The 17,922-nt window shown below is 44.9% G+C and overlaps 2 protein-coding genes across 2 annotated transcripts; one reads left to right on the forward strand and one right to left on the reverse strand.

Annotated features, from left to right (window-relative positions):
* Positions 1–3,799: 3,799 nt before the first annotated feature.
* On the reverse strand, positions 3,800–9,652 carry haus3 (HAUS augmin-like complex, subunit 3). Its single transcript, XM_083640762.1, has 5 exons — positions 8,628–9,652; positions 8,012–8,221; positions 6,117–6,349; positions 5,254–5,527; positions 3,800–4,311 (listed from the first exon to the last, which is right to left on the reverse strand). Exons 1-5 carry the CDS (start codon positions 9,624–9,626, stop codon positions 4,087–4,089), a joined length of 1,941 nt encoding a protein of 646 aa, XP_083496888.1. The 5' UTR covers positions 9,627–9,652; the 3' UTR covers positions 3,800–4,086.
* A 1,699-nt stretch (positions 9,653–11,351) lies between these two features.
* On the forward strand, positions 11,352–17,001 carry LOC310779257 (prostaglandin reductase 1-like). Its single transcript, XM_083639776.1, has 9 exons — positions 11,352–11,364; positions 12,122–12,246; positions 12,899–12,944; positions 13,080–13,139; positions 13,867–14,034; positions 15,036–15,309; positions 15,633–15,738; positions 16,177–16,295; positions 16,476–17,001. The coding sequence occupies exons 2-9, from the start codon at positions 12,141–12,143 to the stop codon at positions 16,584–16,586; spliced, it is 990 nt and encodes a 329-aa protein (XP_083495902.1). The 5' UTR covers positions 11,352–11,364; positions 12,122–12,140; the 3' UTR covers positions 16,587–17,001.
* The last annotated feature ends 921 nt before the right edge of the window (positions 17,002–17,922 follow it).

Below are 17,922 nucleotides of genomic sequence, written 5' to 3' on the forward strand. Positions count from 1 at the left end.
CTCTGGGTCTGATACACTATGTTACTGCATGCTGCAGAGCTCTCTCTGGGTCTGATACACTATGTTACTGCATGCTGCAGATCTCTCTCTGGGTCTGATACACTATGTTACTGCATGCTGCAGATCTCTCTCTGGGTCTGATACACTATGTTACTGCATGCTGCAGATCTCTCTCTGGGTCTGATACACTATGTTACTGCATGCTGCAGATCTCTCTCTGGGTCTGATACACTACGTTACTGCATGCTGCAGATCTCTCTCTGGGTCTGATACACTACGTTACTGCATGCTGCAGATCTCTCTCTGGGTCTGATACACTATGTTACTGCACTCTGCAGAGCTCTCTCTGGGTCTGATACACTACGTTACTGCATGCTGCAGATCTCTCTCTGGGTCTGATACACTATGTTACTGCATGCTGCAGATCTCTCTCTGGGTCTGATACACTACGTTACTGCATGCTGCATAGCTCTCTCTGGGTCTGATACACTATGTTACTGCATGCTGTAGAGCTCTCTCTGGGTCTGATACACTACGTTACTGCATGCTGCAGATCTCTCTCTGGGTCTGATACACTACGTTACTGCATGCTGCAGATCTCTCTCTGGGTCTGATACACTACGTTACTGCATGCTGCAGAGCTCTCTCTGGGTCTGATACACTATCTTACTGCATGCTGCAGATCTCTCTCTGGGTCTGGGACACTTTCCCTCAGAGGGCTGGTTATGGGAGGGAACCGTTCACTTGGCCAGTCATATGCCAGTGATGGCTTCAGTACTCTCCAATCAGTAACGACTTTGCAATCAGACGACACGGGAGGCGCAGCCCATTTTTCGAACCGCTCTCTCATCGGTGCTACGACCTGTCACTCATTCAATTTCAACCCGCCTTCAAAACCAGCAGTGTCTGTGAACTGGCACAGACTCACTTATGTAGTATGCAGAGCGCAGCGATTCAACATAATATTTGAGTCTGGGGAGAGACTAGCACCGATGCAATCAAGATAAATAACTGTACCAGACATTTTATTCTACTTCAGTGGAGACATATACGATATGTATATTAAATTACCTGTAAGTCAATATCGGACATTTCCCTTCACACCTGGGCGCTCGCAAGTGGGAATATAGCAGCGAAATTGCCTGTATGTTGGGGGGCGGGGGGAGCTTATTTTGCGGGTCGGCAAAACTCCATGGTGAAATAAGTTCGCTTGTCACACAATAAATCACACTCGTTTGACTTAAGAGCAGCGTCAAGCCAGCATAATAAACACAGCCGATTTCCCCCCTCCCCTCTCTGCTCGAGAGAGGCCAGTCCTCCGCACTTCGCAGCAGCCACACAGGACAGACACAGCGAGAATGGCAGTGGCTTGCAAGCTGCCCAACGCTTGTATGTATGTAGAGAAAGCAAATGCACGAAGCGAAATGTGGAAGTAGTTTGCTTTGATGTGCGCGAATGATTAGATGATGCACGCTGGAAGTGAACGTTAAGCAACGTGTGTACACCTCGCCCATGAGAGAAGGACCGGTGTCGCGGCAAATGACTGGACCCGTTCTACATTTGTGTTCCTTATCGCGCATACCGCTCTTCTGACTGGCTCGAAACTGGTGAAATGTCCGCGACGACGGGGTCACGCTTATACCGGAACAACAACTTTCACACATGAAGGCATTAGACCACGTTCCGGTCATTTAGCGGTAAAAGGCGCATGTGGGAAAACAGCTTATGTAGCATCTACCTCATGTGACTTACCGCTCTGTGTCTGTGTGTCTCCTCTCTTCCTGAGGTCTGCTCCAGCTGCTCGGAGCCGGATGCTGCCTCTGGCTGCCAGAATACCTCTCCACTGTCACATGCACAAGACAGGAGATCAACATATTAAGCTCTCTGGCAACAACAAAGAATGTGATGAATCTGATGATATCAGCGTTTCTAGATTCTTTGAACATGAGTGGCGAGAGAAAATCAGTTTGACCTATCAGATACAGTCATGATGATTCATAATCACAATGTTAAAGAGACTCAGGCCAACAATTCCACGTCACTCCACTCCTACTTGACACACGTACGTGCTAGGGGTGGGAATCAAAAGATGCCCCACAATACCATATTATTGCGATACTGAAGATGCGATACGATACGATAGTATTGCAATATATTGAGTATTGTGATATATTGCAATTTATTACCTTTTTTCAACTGCAAATGATGTCCCCAAAGGGGGGGGGGGGGGAACTTGGTCAACATGTGTTTTATCTAATGATATAAGGTTTCCAGTCTGTTCAACTCACTACAATCATTTTTATTGTAGCAAAATGGGATAGTCAAGCAGACAGACTGACCAACACGCTCATAAATGTTGCATGCACTTGTCAATTGATATGATAAAGTATCGCGATACTTTGCATGCGTGCGATACGATATATTGCCACACAAAATATTGCGATATGATGCTTTATCAATTTGACATGGGATCTAATGCAGCTAACCACTGTGATGTTTTTGGGGGAGCACTTATGTAGAAACCCAGCTGTTGGGAGAAAATGGGGCGAGGTGAGAGTAGCTGTTCCGTCATTGAGGTTAGCATCAAATAGGCACCTTCTCCCGCCATCATGGGTTTTTGTTGGATTATAGGACTCCATGTCACCTCCAGAAGGCTAATGCCAAGAAAGAACCACCACCCCCCCCCCAATGCCCAAAACCATCAGAACTTCTTGTACACACTACTCCGTTCACATCACACCCAATCATTTGTAACCTTTTAAGAACAAATGTAACCTTTATTTAACCAGACAAATCAATTAACAAACTCATGTCTAATGACAGCCTGGTGAACTGGGGATTAAGAAAAGAAAGAAGTAATAATAAAAGGATACAATGTGGAAATAAGTTATTAATGAGACAGCCAACCTTGCTAACAGTGATTAATGAGACAGCCTAACCTGCTGGTTTGACACCACCCATTCATTGCATCATCAATCAATCACCGATCGCGCAAACTGCAAGAGCCGCAGCTCACTTAGAGACTTTGTGGTCACAGCAATGACCTGCTTGTGCCTAATGCTACGTCTAGTAAATAGTAATAATAATATAGCATTACTTGCTTTAATAACACCGTGGCCCACCATGTCTGTGCCCTGACTCACTGTGCCTGTAGTTAATGGAGTTGATGTAGTGGTTTCTGGCTGGGTAGAGACTCTGGGCACGGAGAGCAGCCAGGATCTTCTCTGCCGACTGGGACAGAGGGCCTGAGTAGAGCCTGCTGCTATCATGCCTCTCCATCTCCTCCCTGTCAGAAGACCCGTTTCTCCCTCTCTCTCTATCACTCAAGCTGAGGGTCTCTCTCTCCCCCTCTTCATCTTTTCAGCGGCCTAGAAAGCACAAAGGGCAAAGCCATGTCGGTTAAACTCTGCACTTATAGACGAGACTTGGTTAAAATACTACAGTATTTGCCATCTGCAATCTGTAGCAGGTTGGGGTGTATCAGAAGATGTCTGATAAGTGTTAGGTGAGTTATCATGGAAATATAAAGATAATGTTCTTAACTTTCTGCAACTCATTGTTCAATCTTATGTGGAAAGATAGCATAGTTAGCACGCTGGCTGGCAACAGTTGTTTACAAATACTTCTGGAGCAGGATGGCTTGCAGTAGAGTAGACGGAGCATGCTGCTAGCTGTCCAGAGATGCTTTCAATTACTTCAGATTACTTTCAATAAGAGACAAAGTATAATGCACACCTTTATTTATTAGATGACTCCATGTGAAATAAACATACTGAAAGAACAAGTGATGCCACAATACAAAACCCACGATAAACATCTTCCCAAGTCCCATCGTTCCCAAAGGTGAGGTTTGTGAGCTTCAGTGGATGGCGTGTCGGTTAGAACCGAGTGAATCCAGACTGAGTAGGTTCACACATTGTTCTAGAGCAGGGGGTTAATGTGTTGATGTCTTCCACCTAGAGCACTGGATTGAGTTATTAGATTGCCATCTCTTGAAGCTTTTTTTTTTAAATCACGAACAGGCTCCCTTGGTATTAAGCACGCTAGTTGTAGGCACTCCCCCGTCTGTTGTGGCAGGTTGAACTTCTAGCGCACACTCTTGGCAGCCATTTTTGCCTCCAGGTCTTCCACTACTTTCTGCAGTAGCCGGGGGTCCAAGTGGAAGTAGAGGTACAGCTCCCTCTCCCGCCTGAGGAGGCCATTGCGCTCCAGCTGCGAGCGCTTGTCCATGACCTGCCTGGTGATGTCCTCCATGAGATGCTGCAGGCTTTGCATATGGGAGTCCAACGCCAGCAGCTTTGCTGTCAGCTCCTGTGGAGACAGAGGGAGAAGAAGAGAGCGACAGGAGGAAAAAGAAAGCAAGAGAAAAACACTAAATGAGCAAATGACATAAAAACAAGAAGAGGCACTTGCGCTACCTAATGGCCCACCATAATCACTCATAAGTCCTAATGCTAACACGCCCATTCATTAAAATAATTAATGCCGTGATTAGCAAATATTTCAATGTCAACTAACATACTTGTCTTCAGGTAACCCACAGTTGGTATTAATATGAAGTCTATCTTAAATCATTAAGGAGTTTTATTATATTAGATTCGAGATTTGTGAAACCTCATGAGCTGTACGGGGGTGTATGTATTACATTTCCTTCAATTGTTCTTGATCTGTTCACAAAAATGTATATACACATAAGACAACCAACACCATTATGACATCATGTCCAGTATATGATGTTCCATGGTGGCCAAGAATAAAAAAAAAAAAAAAAAAATCCATTGATTTGTAAAAATATATATACCGGTATATATAATCAGTGGGAAATTGCTAATACTGTGTCAACTCTTCATTAACATTTAAAACATAATTGGTTGATAGAGAATCTTTCAGATTTGATAAGAGAAAATGTTGAGTATGACCGTTTTATTCTCCAGCAAAGAGTCAGCTACAACACACAAATGAGCTGAAGTCAAAGCTTGTGTGTCAAACAGCAGAACAGTTATCATGCAGTGTTTTCATACCCAGCACCTGTGTGTCTCTTTATGAAGCACCTGACCACCTTGTGATAAACGGCTGTCAAGTGACAACAAACATGCAACAGAAAAACTACCAGCTTCCCTCAGTCACCAATGGTGGGTAGTATTTTTTTAAATCCACAGACTCACGGCACTATACTGCATTTCAAATGCACTCGGGCTTCGCGGGGTTGATCATGATGACTGTGCAGATAAGAGGAAAAGGAAAGACACCCACCTGTGCATTGGGGCAGAGCAGCTCCTGGTCAGTGAGTACCTGCGGCTCTAAGACCAGCTGCTGGAGCTGTGTGTACATGGCCTCGTGGAGAGCCTCGCAGTCGACGGAGAGGCGTGCCGCGGTGTAGCCCTGCTGGCGGCCCGCCCCGGCCAGCGCGTCGCGGGTCGACTGGAGGTCACCCGCCAGGTCCCGGGCGGCCTGGTCCAACGCCTCGTAGGTCCGGAAAGGCTCCGATCGGCCGCGGTCTGAACCAGCATCCAGGATCTGGAGCAGTCTGAAGAGGGGGGGTTTGGTATGACATCGAGTTACACTCCAAAGTTAAGACGGCCATCATTTTAAAAAGAAAAGTGACACAGTCTACCATAACAATTAAACGCAAAACTTAAAAGCATGAACACTTTAACTAAAAAAAAATTCTATTGAATAAAGGTTAAAACAGATCAGTGTTTAAAAAAAAGAATGCTTCACTTAATGATATTATGCAACACAAGATTCTAAAATAACTTTTTGGACCCCCAAAAAAGCACTTGGCTTGAAATTAAGAATAATAAGATTCATATTCTAAAGGTCTAAGAGGAGCGTGGTTCCAGATTATCCAGAATCCACTATTTGAAAAAGTGACATTCAGTACTATGCTTACAAAATGATTTCTGAAAGGGAGGGAGGCCTTTGCGCCATATTAAGAAAATTTCAAGAACATTTTCGAGGAACTATTAAGAGACGAATTTCAAGTCACATTCTTAAAAGATTTATTTAGCATCTTGGAAAGCAGTTCCCCAGGGTCTCATCTCATTATCTCGTCTGCACTAGGTGAGCCTTGGTCTGTCAGAGGGTCATAGTAGAGCCAGCTCTAGTCCCCCTACCTGCTGAAGGCAGCATCCTTGCAGCTGATGATGTGGCTGGGCCTGGGGTTGAATGAAAGGTCGGGCTGGGCCAGGGTCTGTAGCCTGAGGGACGCCTCCTCACCTTCCTCCACCAGGCGGCAGCACAACTTTTGCAGGTGCTTCAGCAACTTGCTCCACCTCCTCTGCTCCATCTCCTGGGCCAGGAGGAGCATGTCGAAGGACGCCTTCTGGCAGAGAAGGTAGTCGCGTACCTAGGTGGAAATATTTACTTTTTAGATTCGATTTTTATTAATTAGATTTGAGCCATTTTTGTTGTTGTTTTCTCTCATCCAGTGAGTTTTAATGATTGGACAGGTGGTGGTTCTGTGTCCAGAGTACATGTCTGTTGCAGCATGAATGGGTGGATAACAAAGGTATTAACAGAAATGACCTGATAGGAACATGCATCAAGAGTATTGAGACAAAGCCTTGGTATATTTAAGCAATATAGCATGAGAGCAAGTGTGTTGTGGCGAATATATCCCGCTGATAAGCTGTTATCCCACGAGGCCGCAGGCCGAGTGGGATAACGGCTTATCAGCAGGATATATTCCACAACACCACGCAGCTCGAGTGCTATATGCTTTTATAAAACGGTTTCCAAGTATAATAATATAATAATACTATAAGTCCGACTGGCATGGTATTCTGATAGAGTCAGTTGAAACACTACTGTAAGGCGGGACCGCAAGAACGTGCGGGTGATTTGATTGGATCGTTCTGGAGACTGAAGTTGACATTGGCCAATCCTGGCGCTTGCTGAGAGCTTTCTGGAAAGCCGACAGGCAGCTCGAGCGCAGCGCTACATCCTCAGCGCTTGCTGAGAAGCTGAGTGCTTTCTGCAAAGCCCGACACCAACTAACGTTACGGGGTTAAATGCGGGGTTAACAGCCTTTTTTTTGCAAAGACGACATTAGCCCGCATCTATTCTTGTACAAAACATAATTTTCTGCGAAGTATTAGTAAAGTTATAAGCGAAGATCGATTCACAAGGATCTGACAGCTGTCTCCGCCATTTGTTTTTTTTGAGGTAACCAAAGGCTTTTAGTAAGAGAGTTGCCATGGCAACCAATAGTGGGTTATTGGAATTATACAATGGCTGTGAACCAATCAGATTGCTTGATTTGAGAGAGCCGTTTTATAAATATAAAATAAACAATAATACACTCAAACTGAAGTGAAAATAGATGAACCAAGCTAAGGGATTTACACTGTAGGAGGGACTTCACTCACTGTCCAATGCAACATGACACTTCCAATAATGTTGGGCAGCAGGGGGCAGCAGTGAGAACAGAGATCACTCTTCAAAGAGAAGACAAACAATACATTCACCCTGTTAAAGGGTCTCTGTGCAAGACACCTGACTCCTTACCAGCTCAATGGGTGCTGTTGTACAGCTGACAAGAGAGGGGGTTGGTAAAAACTAAAAACAATGTCTCCCCACCATACATGTTTATTACAGTAAAGACTAGAGCTGCAACGATTAGTCCATTAATCGATTAATTATCAACAGAATATATTTTTTTTTTTATAATCGATCGTTAACTTTAGACTAATTTTTAAGACAAAAAAAAATACTAAAGGTCTCTCATTCTAGCTTCTTAAATGTGAATATTTTCTGGTTTCTTTAGTCTATGACAGTAAACTGATTATCTTTGGGTTGTGGACTGTTGGTCACGACAAAAGAAAACATTTGAGGATGTATCTTGGGCTTTGTAGGACAAGTGATCGACACTTTTCACCATTTGGTGACATTTTATAATATAGAGCCAAACAGAAAATAATTGGACAGATTAATCAATAATGAAAATACTCGTTAAGTTGCAGCACCCCCTAGCAAAGACCTCGAGAGATGGATGATGTCACCAACTCACCTGGTTCTGTCTGGCGGTGATGTAGTCCTGCCTGGCCAGCTGCAGAGCCAGGTCTCCCCTCACCACTGGCACGTTGAGCAGTCTGGCCGACTCACTGAGGGCAAGAGGTACGGGTCCCTGGAGCAGAGCCTCCAGCTCAGCCTCCACAGCCTGCAGCTGCCTCCTGGACACCACCTCACGCACTTGCAGAGAGGAGGAGGTGGAAATGCTCTGGTGGAGTGAAGAGATGCATAGGAGGAAGGAGAGGATGAGAAGGGAGACCAGAGCAAAATGAACCAAAATCATTTTGAAATTTGTAATTTTTTGCAGAATGGCCAGAAGCCAAAATCTTTGTGTTTAGCCTGTTGTAGTATATATTCCAAGTGAATAATATAGTTGTCCTACAGAAGAACCAGTGCTGCTACAGTATTATACTTCTAAATTGGTATAGCATTAATTGGTAAAGTAATAATACACATTGTAGTAGTTGTACTAACCCATTGATACCTGATGCAGCATTTGCGTGTATATCCCTCATTTGTGTGCGTATCCCTTAAAGGGATACACACACACAAATGCTGCATCAGGTATCAATGGGTTAAATGCCTATTCCACACCATATAATTGTCTGCTTTACCTTAGTATGAGAGCACTTATCAGAGAGCCAGCCCAGTCCGGCCATGACACTCTTCTCCTCCGCGGCGGCTTTCAGCAGCTGGTGCTGGGCCACGATATGAGCCCACTGAAGCCTGGCCATCTCCGTCCTCATCCACTCCACCGGCCTCCTCTCTCCTTCCTCCTCTTCACCAGCCTCACAGGAGCTGAGGTCCAGGGGCTGGAAGCGCTCCGAGTAGGAGGTCTCAACGATGTCAAAGATGCCCTGGAAGAAATGCTTCTGGGTGAAGGCAGCCAGTGTTTTGGTGTTGAGCTCCTCCTGGTGCAGCAAGGGCTCCAGGGGCAGCTGGGAGAGGAGGACCGTGGGCTTTTTGGTGGACCCAGAGGGGTTCGATGGGGCCAGAACTTCTCCCTTCCCCCTCTCATTGGGCTTGGCTTCTGGTCGATCCGAGAGGTATGGAGAGAGCTTGCTCACCTCATCAGTTAGGTCTTGTAATAGAGCGTTGGTGTCAGCGTTCTCAGCCCCGATAGCAGCATTAGCATGCTTTAGCTTGCCGGCAGCCCTCTCCCGCCTTGCGGCGAGTCGCAGGTCAACATCTGCACGGGCGGTGGCTACAACCTGCAGCTTGTTGCGGCGTCGTTGCTTCAGCTTCTTCTCTTGGCGCAGTGCCTCGAGCTCTGCCTCCAAGTCCTCGATGCCCAGATCCCCCTCTGCTGCAAACGACGAAGGCCCCAAGAGGTTTCCACCGGTCCCATCTGAAGGTCCAATGGTTTTGAGGACCTTGCCCAAGGCCGCTTCATCCAGAATTGGTTTGCCAGACTTCTGTAGCTCCCGAAAAGCACGCGCCTCCTCCTGGGTGAGGACATTGCCCTGGTTGAGGGTGCCGCAGACAAAACGCAAGAAGTGAAGGTTGTCCGGGGCGCAGTCAAACAGCCAGTCAAACTCGGAGGGCTTCAGTGACGACGCGTTGGGGTAACCTAGGCGACCGAGTGCCTCCACAAACTTACCACCGTTTAACATGGTGGTTCAGCAGCACTCTGTGTGTGTACAGCCACACACCAGCACACTGGAGGTTACGGGAGATTAGGTGGAGGGCAATACAAACAAGAGGGTGAGAGTGAACACAGGAAAAAAGATGACATCTTAAAACTGAACAACATGACAAAGCTTGGAAGATGCAATTCTCAGTACGTTAACACTGATGAACAACAAGTTCAACATGAGTTACACCAGTGGACCTCAACGTGGGGTCCGCGGACCACCAGGGATCTCCTTGAGGGAGTTCCCAGCAGCAATTAATACATTATACAACAGGTAGTTCCGGCCGAGCAATTTGATTGGACAAGAGGGATCCTACGATTGCCCTTATCTCATGATAATGCACTGGTGCTTCACTGTGTGTAGATCACTCCGCTTCACAGCTGCCCTAATCAACAAAACGCTTCACAGCTGTAGAGTAGACAGTAAAGTAGACAGCCTGCAGTTAATTAGGCTGCATTTTCAGCAAAGCAGAAAGCTGAGGGGACTATTTTTGTTGGCGGAGGAATAAATACAGAAATCATATATTTTCTCAGCTTTTTGTCATTTTTTTTTTAAATCAGCTTTGTTTAATAGAACTGTTGTATAAAAGCAATATCACACACTCGAGGTCGTGCTGTTGTTGTCTAATATTGGCACTGCTGTGATTCGGTCGCCGAGTGCCAATATTAGCCAACAACCGACCTCCCTCTCATGTGATATTGCTTAATTAAACTTCACCATTATTTCATTTAAGAAGTTAGTAGCAGTAGTACTTTTTCAATATACCAGGGCCAGGTGCACCCAATCAGCCTAATGACCCCAACACCAGGCTCGCAAGACACGGCCAGGAGAGTGGGAGGGTCATCACTCATCACTCTTTCACATGTTTTTATTACAGAAATGACAGAAAGTGTATGAGACCCATGGCCGAAATAGTCAATTGTGTTACAACTTAATGCACTTATGGTTGGAATTCTAGTAGCTTAAACATATATTATCCCTTTGCAGTGGACCTCCTGGAACCACAAAATCATAGCCAACAATTCATAGTTTTGCCATGATGTCACGTGTCAATTTGATTGCATTTTCCTACCGTGGCCTGCAGTGTTAACGTTACTAAATTAAGTTAACGTTAGTTAGGTGTTCTTGATATGAGAAAGGTTGAGAAGAATCACTGTTGGACTGACAACGGAATGAGACTGGGACCACGACAAGTTACGTTAGAACATGGTTTTAGCAGCAAGTAGTGTACAGTCCACTGAAGTTCTGTCATCACAGCAAGCTAACGTTAGCTTAGCTGTGTGTTTGGGGCTGTAGCTGTGCTCTGTTGTTTAACATGTAAGCTAATACGCGTGAGAAACAGCCAAAAGTGTCCCCAGCCAGTTAGCACGGTGCCCGTTAGATTAACGTTAGCGTCAGTTGTGTTCGGCTTGTCGTATTGTTATCTTACCAACAAAATGTGAAGAGGCAAACGAGTTGTCAAATCCAGCCGGGCGGGAGGTCCTTTGTTAAACAGCGTTCTTCTGGGTAGGTGCGCGCGCTAACTTTTATGAACTGCACGTCGTCACGTACGCGTCTTGCGTCACACGTCAGAGGTTGCGCCAAACCTCTGCAGCCAATCAGATTCGGCGTTCGAGCGTCATCTCCCCGCCTCCTCTCCTCCCACGCTTGGTCGGCTTCTCTGATCCCCAAAGTCAGCTTACTTCTGTCATTTCTTTATGGAGAAGAAGAGCAACTGGTAAGTCAACTGGTCTGGATATCGTGAATAGGGTTGTATGTGCTATGTGGGACAGCAGCATGCTAATGCTAACTTTAGCTAGAAATCTGCTATTTTAGGAGAAAGTGCATCAACACAGACAATACAGCCAGTCCACAACAGGGAGTTCGGCTCAGTGGCTCGACCGTTCTTTTAATACATCCATGGGCTCGACTGGGTTTCAGTTTCATCTGAGCCAAAAAGTCATGGCTTTTTTTCTATTTGCGAGGCAACCATAGTACCAATACTTTAGTTGTTGTTATGCGAGTTCCTATGTGTATGTGTGTAGGCTTGTTTTGCTGTTGTGAATGAACTAATTATTACCCTGCTGCATGTGTTGCATTCCACAGATTTCTATTCACCTGTTTGTGCAGCTGTACCTGCAGAGTAAACTGTGTGCTGCTGATGTTGAACACATGTACTTTACCATTACACAGTATATGATATAGCTTAGCTACCACTTTGTGCTACATTGAGGGAGCAACCTAATGTAGAAAACTAGCCACAGCTGTTGGAGGAAATCCCCTCACTTGGTCTGTGTTTGCCTTTCATGACTGAAGTGGAGGTAATTGGTGTCTCAGAGATCATAGCTTCACCTGGATTCACCTGAAAACTTGCAGGCAAATAGTAGCTCGGCGTGTGTCTTAACATGTTGTACAGTCTGTGTGGTGGCGGTTACCATCTGTGTATATTTTTGATTAATATCATGCAACTGTCTCTAACCGTCTGTCGCTCACAGCTGTCCAAAACAAAGAACCATGGTCCAAGCGAAGACGTGGATCCTGACCAAGCACTTTGACGGCTTCCCCAAGGACAGCGACTTTGAGCTCCGGCTGGAACAGCTCCCCGAGCCCAAAGATGGAGGTAATAAAAACATGTTGTCTGTTCAGTGTTTACCTACTTGCCCTGAGGGGAAATGGGCTGGGTAGTGTGACTGTGAATGTAGTCTTGAATGAAACAGTAAATAACAGATATTTTTAGTGGGGTCTAACTCTGTATAAACTTGCCTGAGTCACATGCAGAGGTGGGAAATCTCTGTCTGGTTTAACTTTTAATAAGTGTAAAAAGTCTGTTGTTTTGGGGCGCCTGGGTAGGGTAGAGGTTAAAGCACTCGCCGACCACCGCAAAGACCCGGGTTCAATTCCCGGCAGCGGTACCTCCGGTTTTGGTCAGACGCTCCTACAGACATAATTGGCCGTGTCTGCGGGTGGGAAGCTCGCTGCACTAGTGCCAACTCTGGTCGGTCCTGTTCGGGGGGGAGAGGGGAACTGGGGGGAAGAGCGTGATCCTCCCCACATGCTACGTCCTGCCGGTGAAACTCCTCGCTGTCAGGTGGAAAGAAGCGCGTGGAGGCTGCACGTGTATCCAAGGAAATGTGCTAGTCTACGGCTCTCCCCAGATTGGCAGAGGGGGTGGAGCAACAACCGAGACAGCAGGGGGAATTGGCCAAGTACAATTGTTGTACAATTGTAAAAAAAAAAATGTCTTGTTTTTGCTCCGTCTCTTTCTGCTTCAGAGGTGCTTCTGGAGGCGCTGTTTCTCAGTGTGGATCCGTACATGAGGTGGGTGGAGCCGTGGCTTAGAGAGCATATTTTCATCCTCCTTTCATCATGCAACTGAAAAACATTCTAATTTGTAACTGTGAAAAAACAAAGCTTGGCATTAGAAAATCATGATATCATGCTTCATTTCCCCAGGCCGTTCAGTAGGGCTCGCATGAAGGAAGGGGATGTCATGATTGGAACTCAAGTGGCCAAGTAAGGAACACAAACACACCAAAGCACACAAACACACCAAAGCACACACACACACACACACATGCACACATAATGGCTTTCATATGTGACGTAACAGGCATGCCTGGTGTGTTCTGAATCAGGTTAGGCCCTGCGCCTGCAGTTAATTACCGAGGTCTTTGATTGTCAATGAGTCATACAGAAAGCGGACAGTTGCAAATGATGTTCCTGGCCGGGTGATCTGAGCGGCCAGACGTCTGTTTCCATGGCAACATGTTTGTTGATAAAACGTGCAGAACAAATTACTCAGACGTTTGTTGATAAACATGTGCAGAACAAATCACTCAAGGACTAAACTTTCCAAATGGCCTCGAAAAAATGTTCCACTTCATCTTTCATGCATGTTCTATGGTAAATAATGGACCATAATATAAATAGTTAAATAATAACTCATCTGCTGCCCGGTTTGACATGAATGTATCACAATACATCAAGAAGTAGCATCGTAATATCTAGTTCTGAAGTGGCCAAAATGCCAAAGTAAAGAATCTTAAGTTAGTTTTGCGCTGCTATCGTTTGGAGGATTCATTTTGTATTTTGAGTCTATGCAGCATGACTGAATTGTGCCACAGGAGGTGACAGACGATCGATATTATATTATATATTATATATATATAGATATTATATTATGCACAAAACCATCAGACCTGTTGCTTGTCCTGTTTTCATCTGATGTTGCTTCCTCCAGGGTGCTCCAAAGTAACAACCCAGCGTTTCCTGTGGGCGGCCATGTTGTCGCTCGCTGTGGCTGGAGGAGCCATGCGGTCTGTGACGGGACCGGCCTGACTCCCATCATGGCCGACTGGCCTCAAGACGTCTCCCTGTCGCACGCTCTGGGCGCCGTCGGCATGCCGGGGTAAGATGGAGTACAGTGAAGCTGCCCATAGGTGGCCTTTAGGTTAGAGGAGCAGGCATGAGACTGGTCAGCGGTTTGAATGCCTGACCGGAGAAATCAGGGATAAATGTTAGAAAATAATGCGAAAGCCATTTCCCCGCTAATGGGAAACAGACTGGGGACGCTGATTTCTGGTCAGTGGTCAACAGCAACTTCTCACTGGAACCAGTTTAACACCTCCAACTGGAAATGAGCGAGCAAAAAGGTTAGTTTAAAGCAATGATCATCAACCGTTTTCATATCAAGGACCTGTAATTTAGTCCACATTAGGGCCACGGACCCCCATTTGAAGATATTTTGTCTCAGACCCAAATCTGAGATTTATTTTTTATTTTTGGATATTATTTTGTCCTGAATTCTATGACTGTGTTGTAACTAGAGAGATAACAGAGAAACTATGATCAAAATAGTCATTCTCTAATTGTGTTCACTTCTTGGAAATGAAATAATGCTGATGGTTAACGAATTCAGCAGTTTGCTGGGGGACCCCCCTGAAACCTCAAGGACCACTGGGTGGTCCCAGCAGAGCCCATGTTGAGAAGAACCATTGGTAAAAGAGCTGAAGGTCCATGGCACCTGTAGCTATACGAGCGGCCTGAGGTCGAAAGTTTAAAGAGCGAATGAATCAGAACCGTTTTGTTGAGGAGAAACTTCAAACGCACCTCTGTTAGTGTTTTAACTTTGTCCAAAGACCTGCCAGAACAGCTGTTTATCTTCCTTTGACCAAATAAACTACTGAGGCGCCAGATGTTTTATCCTGCTAATGAGCTAACAGGTCCCCTCGTAACGATCAGGAACTTGTTATTTGAGTGATAACAAATTGTTTACTTGAAATGGCTTTTGGACCTGGATGGAAATTTGTCTGCGTGCTTCTTATCTTTCAGAAGACTTTTTTCCAAATTGTCTTGACATATTTAAACTCCTTCTGCCACCCCCCCCCCCCCCCCTCTCTCTCTGTCCAGACTGACTGCTCTGTACGGGATAGAGGAGGTCTTGGGGCTCCAGGCGGGGGAGACCCTCTTGGTGAACGCGGCGGCCGGGGCGGTGGGCTCCGTGGTGGGGCAGATCGCCAAGATCAAGGGCTGCAAGGTGGTGGGTTCTGCAGGGTCCGACGCCAAGGTGGCCTTCCTCAAAGAGCTGGGCTTCGACGAGGCCTTCAACTACAAGACTGTGGGATCTCTAGAGGAGGCGCTGAAGAAGGCTTCCCCACAGGGATACCACTGCTACTTTGAGAATGTAAGAAGGGGCAGCAGCACTGTGGCCTATGGTTCCAATCCCAACATCAGATGTGTGTCCTCCTGACAAAATGTTCTTGAGCAAGACGGAAACTGCTCCCTTCAATTGTAAATTGCTCTGTATGAGAATATAGAATAAGTCAGAAATGTAAAAATGTAGACAGTTATGTATTTTTTGTTTGTTATCGATGAGTGTATGACTTTGACCCTCCCACTCCAGTTAGAACAGCGGTGTATTACTATCTAGTCCAGCCCTAAAATATAGAAATGGAAAATGACTTATTTTTTGACTGATACAACTGACTCTTTTTTCCTGAATGTTAGGTGGGAGGTACTTTTTCATGTGTTGCCTTACCACAGATGAAGGACTTTGGAAGAATAGCTGTGTGCGGAAGTATTTCTGTATACAACGACACCGTGCCACAGACAGGTGAGAGTTTACCTTACATTTGTTCACTATTGTAATATCTCGACCCGCATTGGAAAAAAAGAAAATCTTCCCTTTTTATTTAATTATTACTATCTATGAGAAAATCTGTGAAATACAGTGCAATTTGTGTGTTGTGTGAATTGGTCAATTACTTTTGGTTACTATTGCTTATTGGTTACAGAAATGGTTACAGGTGGTATAATTTGTTAGTAATGCAATGGCGCACTCTAGTGGCAGACTTTAATATTCTCAACCTGATTTCAACATTACTACTGTTCACTAGAGTGTGCTATTGCCCGGTATTACTGACATGCTGGGTTGAAACTGGATGCCCTCTTGTGTTACTAGGAGGATGTGATTGAAATTAGTTGTTCAGAATTAGTTTCACTGAATCAGCATTGGAAATTATTATTAATTATTATTTTTCAATCAATTCAGGCCCGTTCCCCCACCTGACCATGATCTTCAAGCAGCTAAAAATGGAGGGTTTCATGCAGAGCAGGTGGGAACACAAGCACCCCGAATCCCTCAAGAGACTGATGGCATGGAAGAAAGAGGTTAGTCATGGAAAACACCATTTCTTCTCAAGCTGGATCTAATTCTGAGTCTCGGGCTTGTGCTCTGTATCCTCAGTGAAGATTCAATATTGATAGACCAGAATTTCATTTCGACACCCACTTACTTCCACCGTCCTACATCTATCATGTGATTTTGTGATGTTTTGGTTGCGTCCGCAGGGCAAACTGCAGGGCCGGGAGCATGTCACAGACGGCTTTGAACACATGCCAGCTGCTTTCATGGGGATGCTGCAGGGGGAGAACATTGGCAAGGCCATCATCAGAGTCTGACGTGGAAGACGAGAAGGAAAGCGATCGATCGGAAGCATCAATATTTGACTGAAACCTCATTATACACATCATCCATGAAGGACAGAGTCTTAGCCCTAAATAGCTGCAACTATTAACCACGTTTTTTTTATATTACTGCAACAATAATTCTAACGATTAGCCACTTTGTATTTCTTCTAGCTTTTAATTATAGAAAAACGTGACAGTCAAGATGGTAAGAGTCAATATCTTTTCCATCTAGCATGTTGAGAATGGTAGCTTCTGTAGTGAGTTTGCTGTGCCATCAAATACCTGTATGGCCTCATATATAATGCATGATACACTCATTCATATTTTACCACAGCAGCATTTCTCATAGATTGTGTTTACGGAGTTTATTTGTGTGTGTGTGTGTGTGTGTGTGTGTGTGTGGGTAATAAAGCCTTGTCTGTCCTTTTTTGTAAATATTTCTGCCTGTATCCTGTCTTTCCCACAAAAAGTACATGTTTGATTCTCACCAAATCTGGGCCATGACAAACGTCAACACTGGATTTCATATTGTAGACTGTAGATTGTAAACATGCTGTTCATTTAATACGCGTCATGCACTCAAGAACGGAGGAAATTAGAGAATCCTTTTGAAGACGTGTGCTCCTCTTCATCCCAGACCCAGGTTGAGTGGATCCAAGATAATAGAGCAGACTCTTAGCCTGCTGCTGCCTATTGGAGCGTTTTGTTTGATCAGGAGAAAGAGTGTATTTTTAGACCCAGATTTGAATTTCATAAGGCTGTTATGAAGAGAGCCTAATTTCCATCGTTAGGCTGCTGCTGCTCTAGGTAGAATTTGAAGGGGTCAAAAGATTGGATGTCCATTAAAATGTGTGAATCCACTTATTGTCAAAGTCACCATGAAGTCATAAAATGCAACCTCAATTTATTGAACATGATCAACTTGGCAAAAACATATTTTATTTTATTTGTAGCCCAGGAAAGATTTTTAAATGGAGGGTTTAAGAATATGTCAATGATTCAATTTGAAAATGGTGGTTAATGTTATATTATGTGACACCACTATGAGAAAACTGTTTTGATGGTTTAGGGTGGCTGAAAAGCTGTAGTGGTGGTGATCCTGTGCATGAATCACTAGCCTACTGTTGCGCACTCTTCACTGACTCAGTCCTTTACGGTAAATGGAAAACAGGAATCTGTCAAGTCATTCTGACAGGAGCGCACCACCTAATACTTTTGCATCTCTCACTGTGACTGAACTAACTAGTAAAAACTCATAATTAAAAAATGTATTAATACAATTATCAGGTAAACAATTAGCCCCATGTTCGTTTTTGTATCCCTATTC

Source organism: Poromitra crassiceps (assembly GCF_964638095.1).
Source record: "Poromitra crassiceps genome assembly, chromosome: 7".
In the NCBI taxonomy this organism is placed as follows: domain Eukaryota; kingdom Metazoa; phylum Chordata; class Actinopteri; order Beryciformes; family Melamphaidae; genus Poromitra; species Poromitra crassiceps.

Excerpts from the sequence above, each read along its gene's own strand:
- haus3 (XM_083640762.1), bottom strand. The coding sequence starts at position 9,626 with ATGTTAAACGGTGGTAAGTTTGTGGAGGCACTCGGTCGCCTAGGTTAC. Across the intron at positions 6,350-8,011 it reads TCACCGCCAGACAGAACCAG|GTACGCGACTACCTTCTCTG; the intron begins GTGAGTTGGTGA and ends ATTTCCACCTAG. Across the intron at positions 4,312-5,253 it reads TGCTCTGCCCCAATGCACAG|GAGCTGACAGCAAAGCTGCT; the intron begins GTGGGTGTCTTT and ends CTGTCTCCACAG.
- LOC310779257 (XM_083639776.1), top strand. The coding sequence starts at position 12,141 with ATGGTCCAAGCGAAGACGTGGATCCTGACCAAGCACTTTGACGGCTTC. Across the intron at positions 15,310-15,632 it reads ACCACTGCTACTTTGAGAAT|GTGGGAGGTACTTTTTCATG; the intron begins GTAAGAAGGGGC and ends CCTGAATGTTAG. Across the intron at positions 16,296-16,475 it reads TGATGGCATGGAAGAAAGAG|GGCAAACTGCAGGGCCGGGA; the intron begins GTTAGTCATGGA and ends TTGCGTCCGCAG.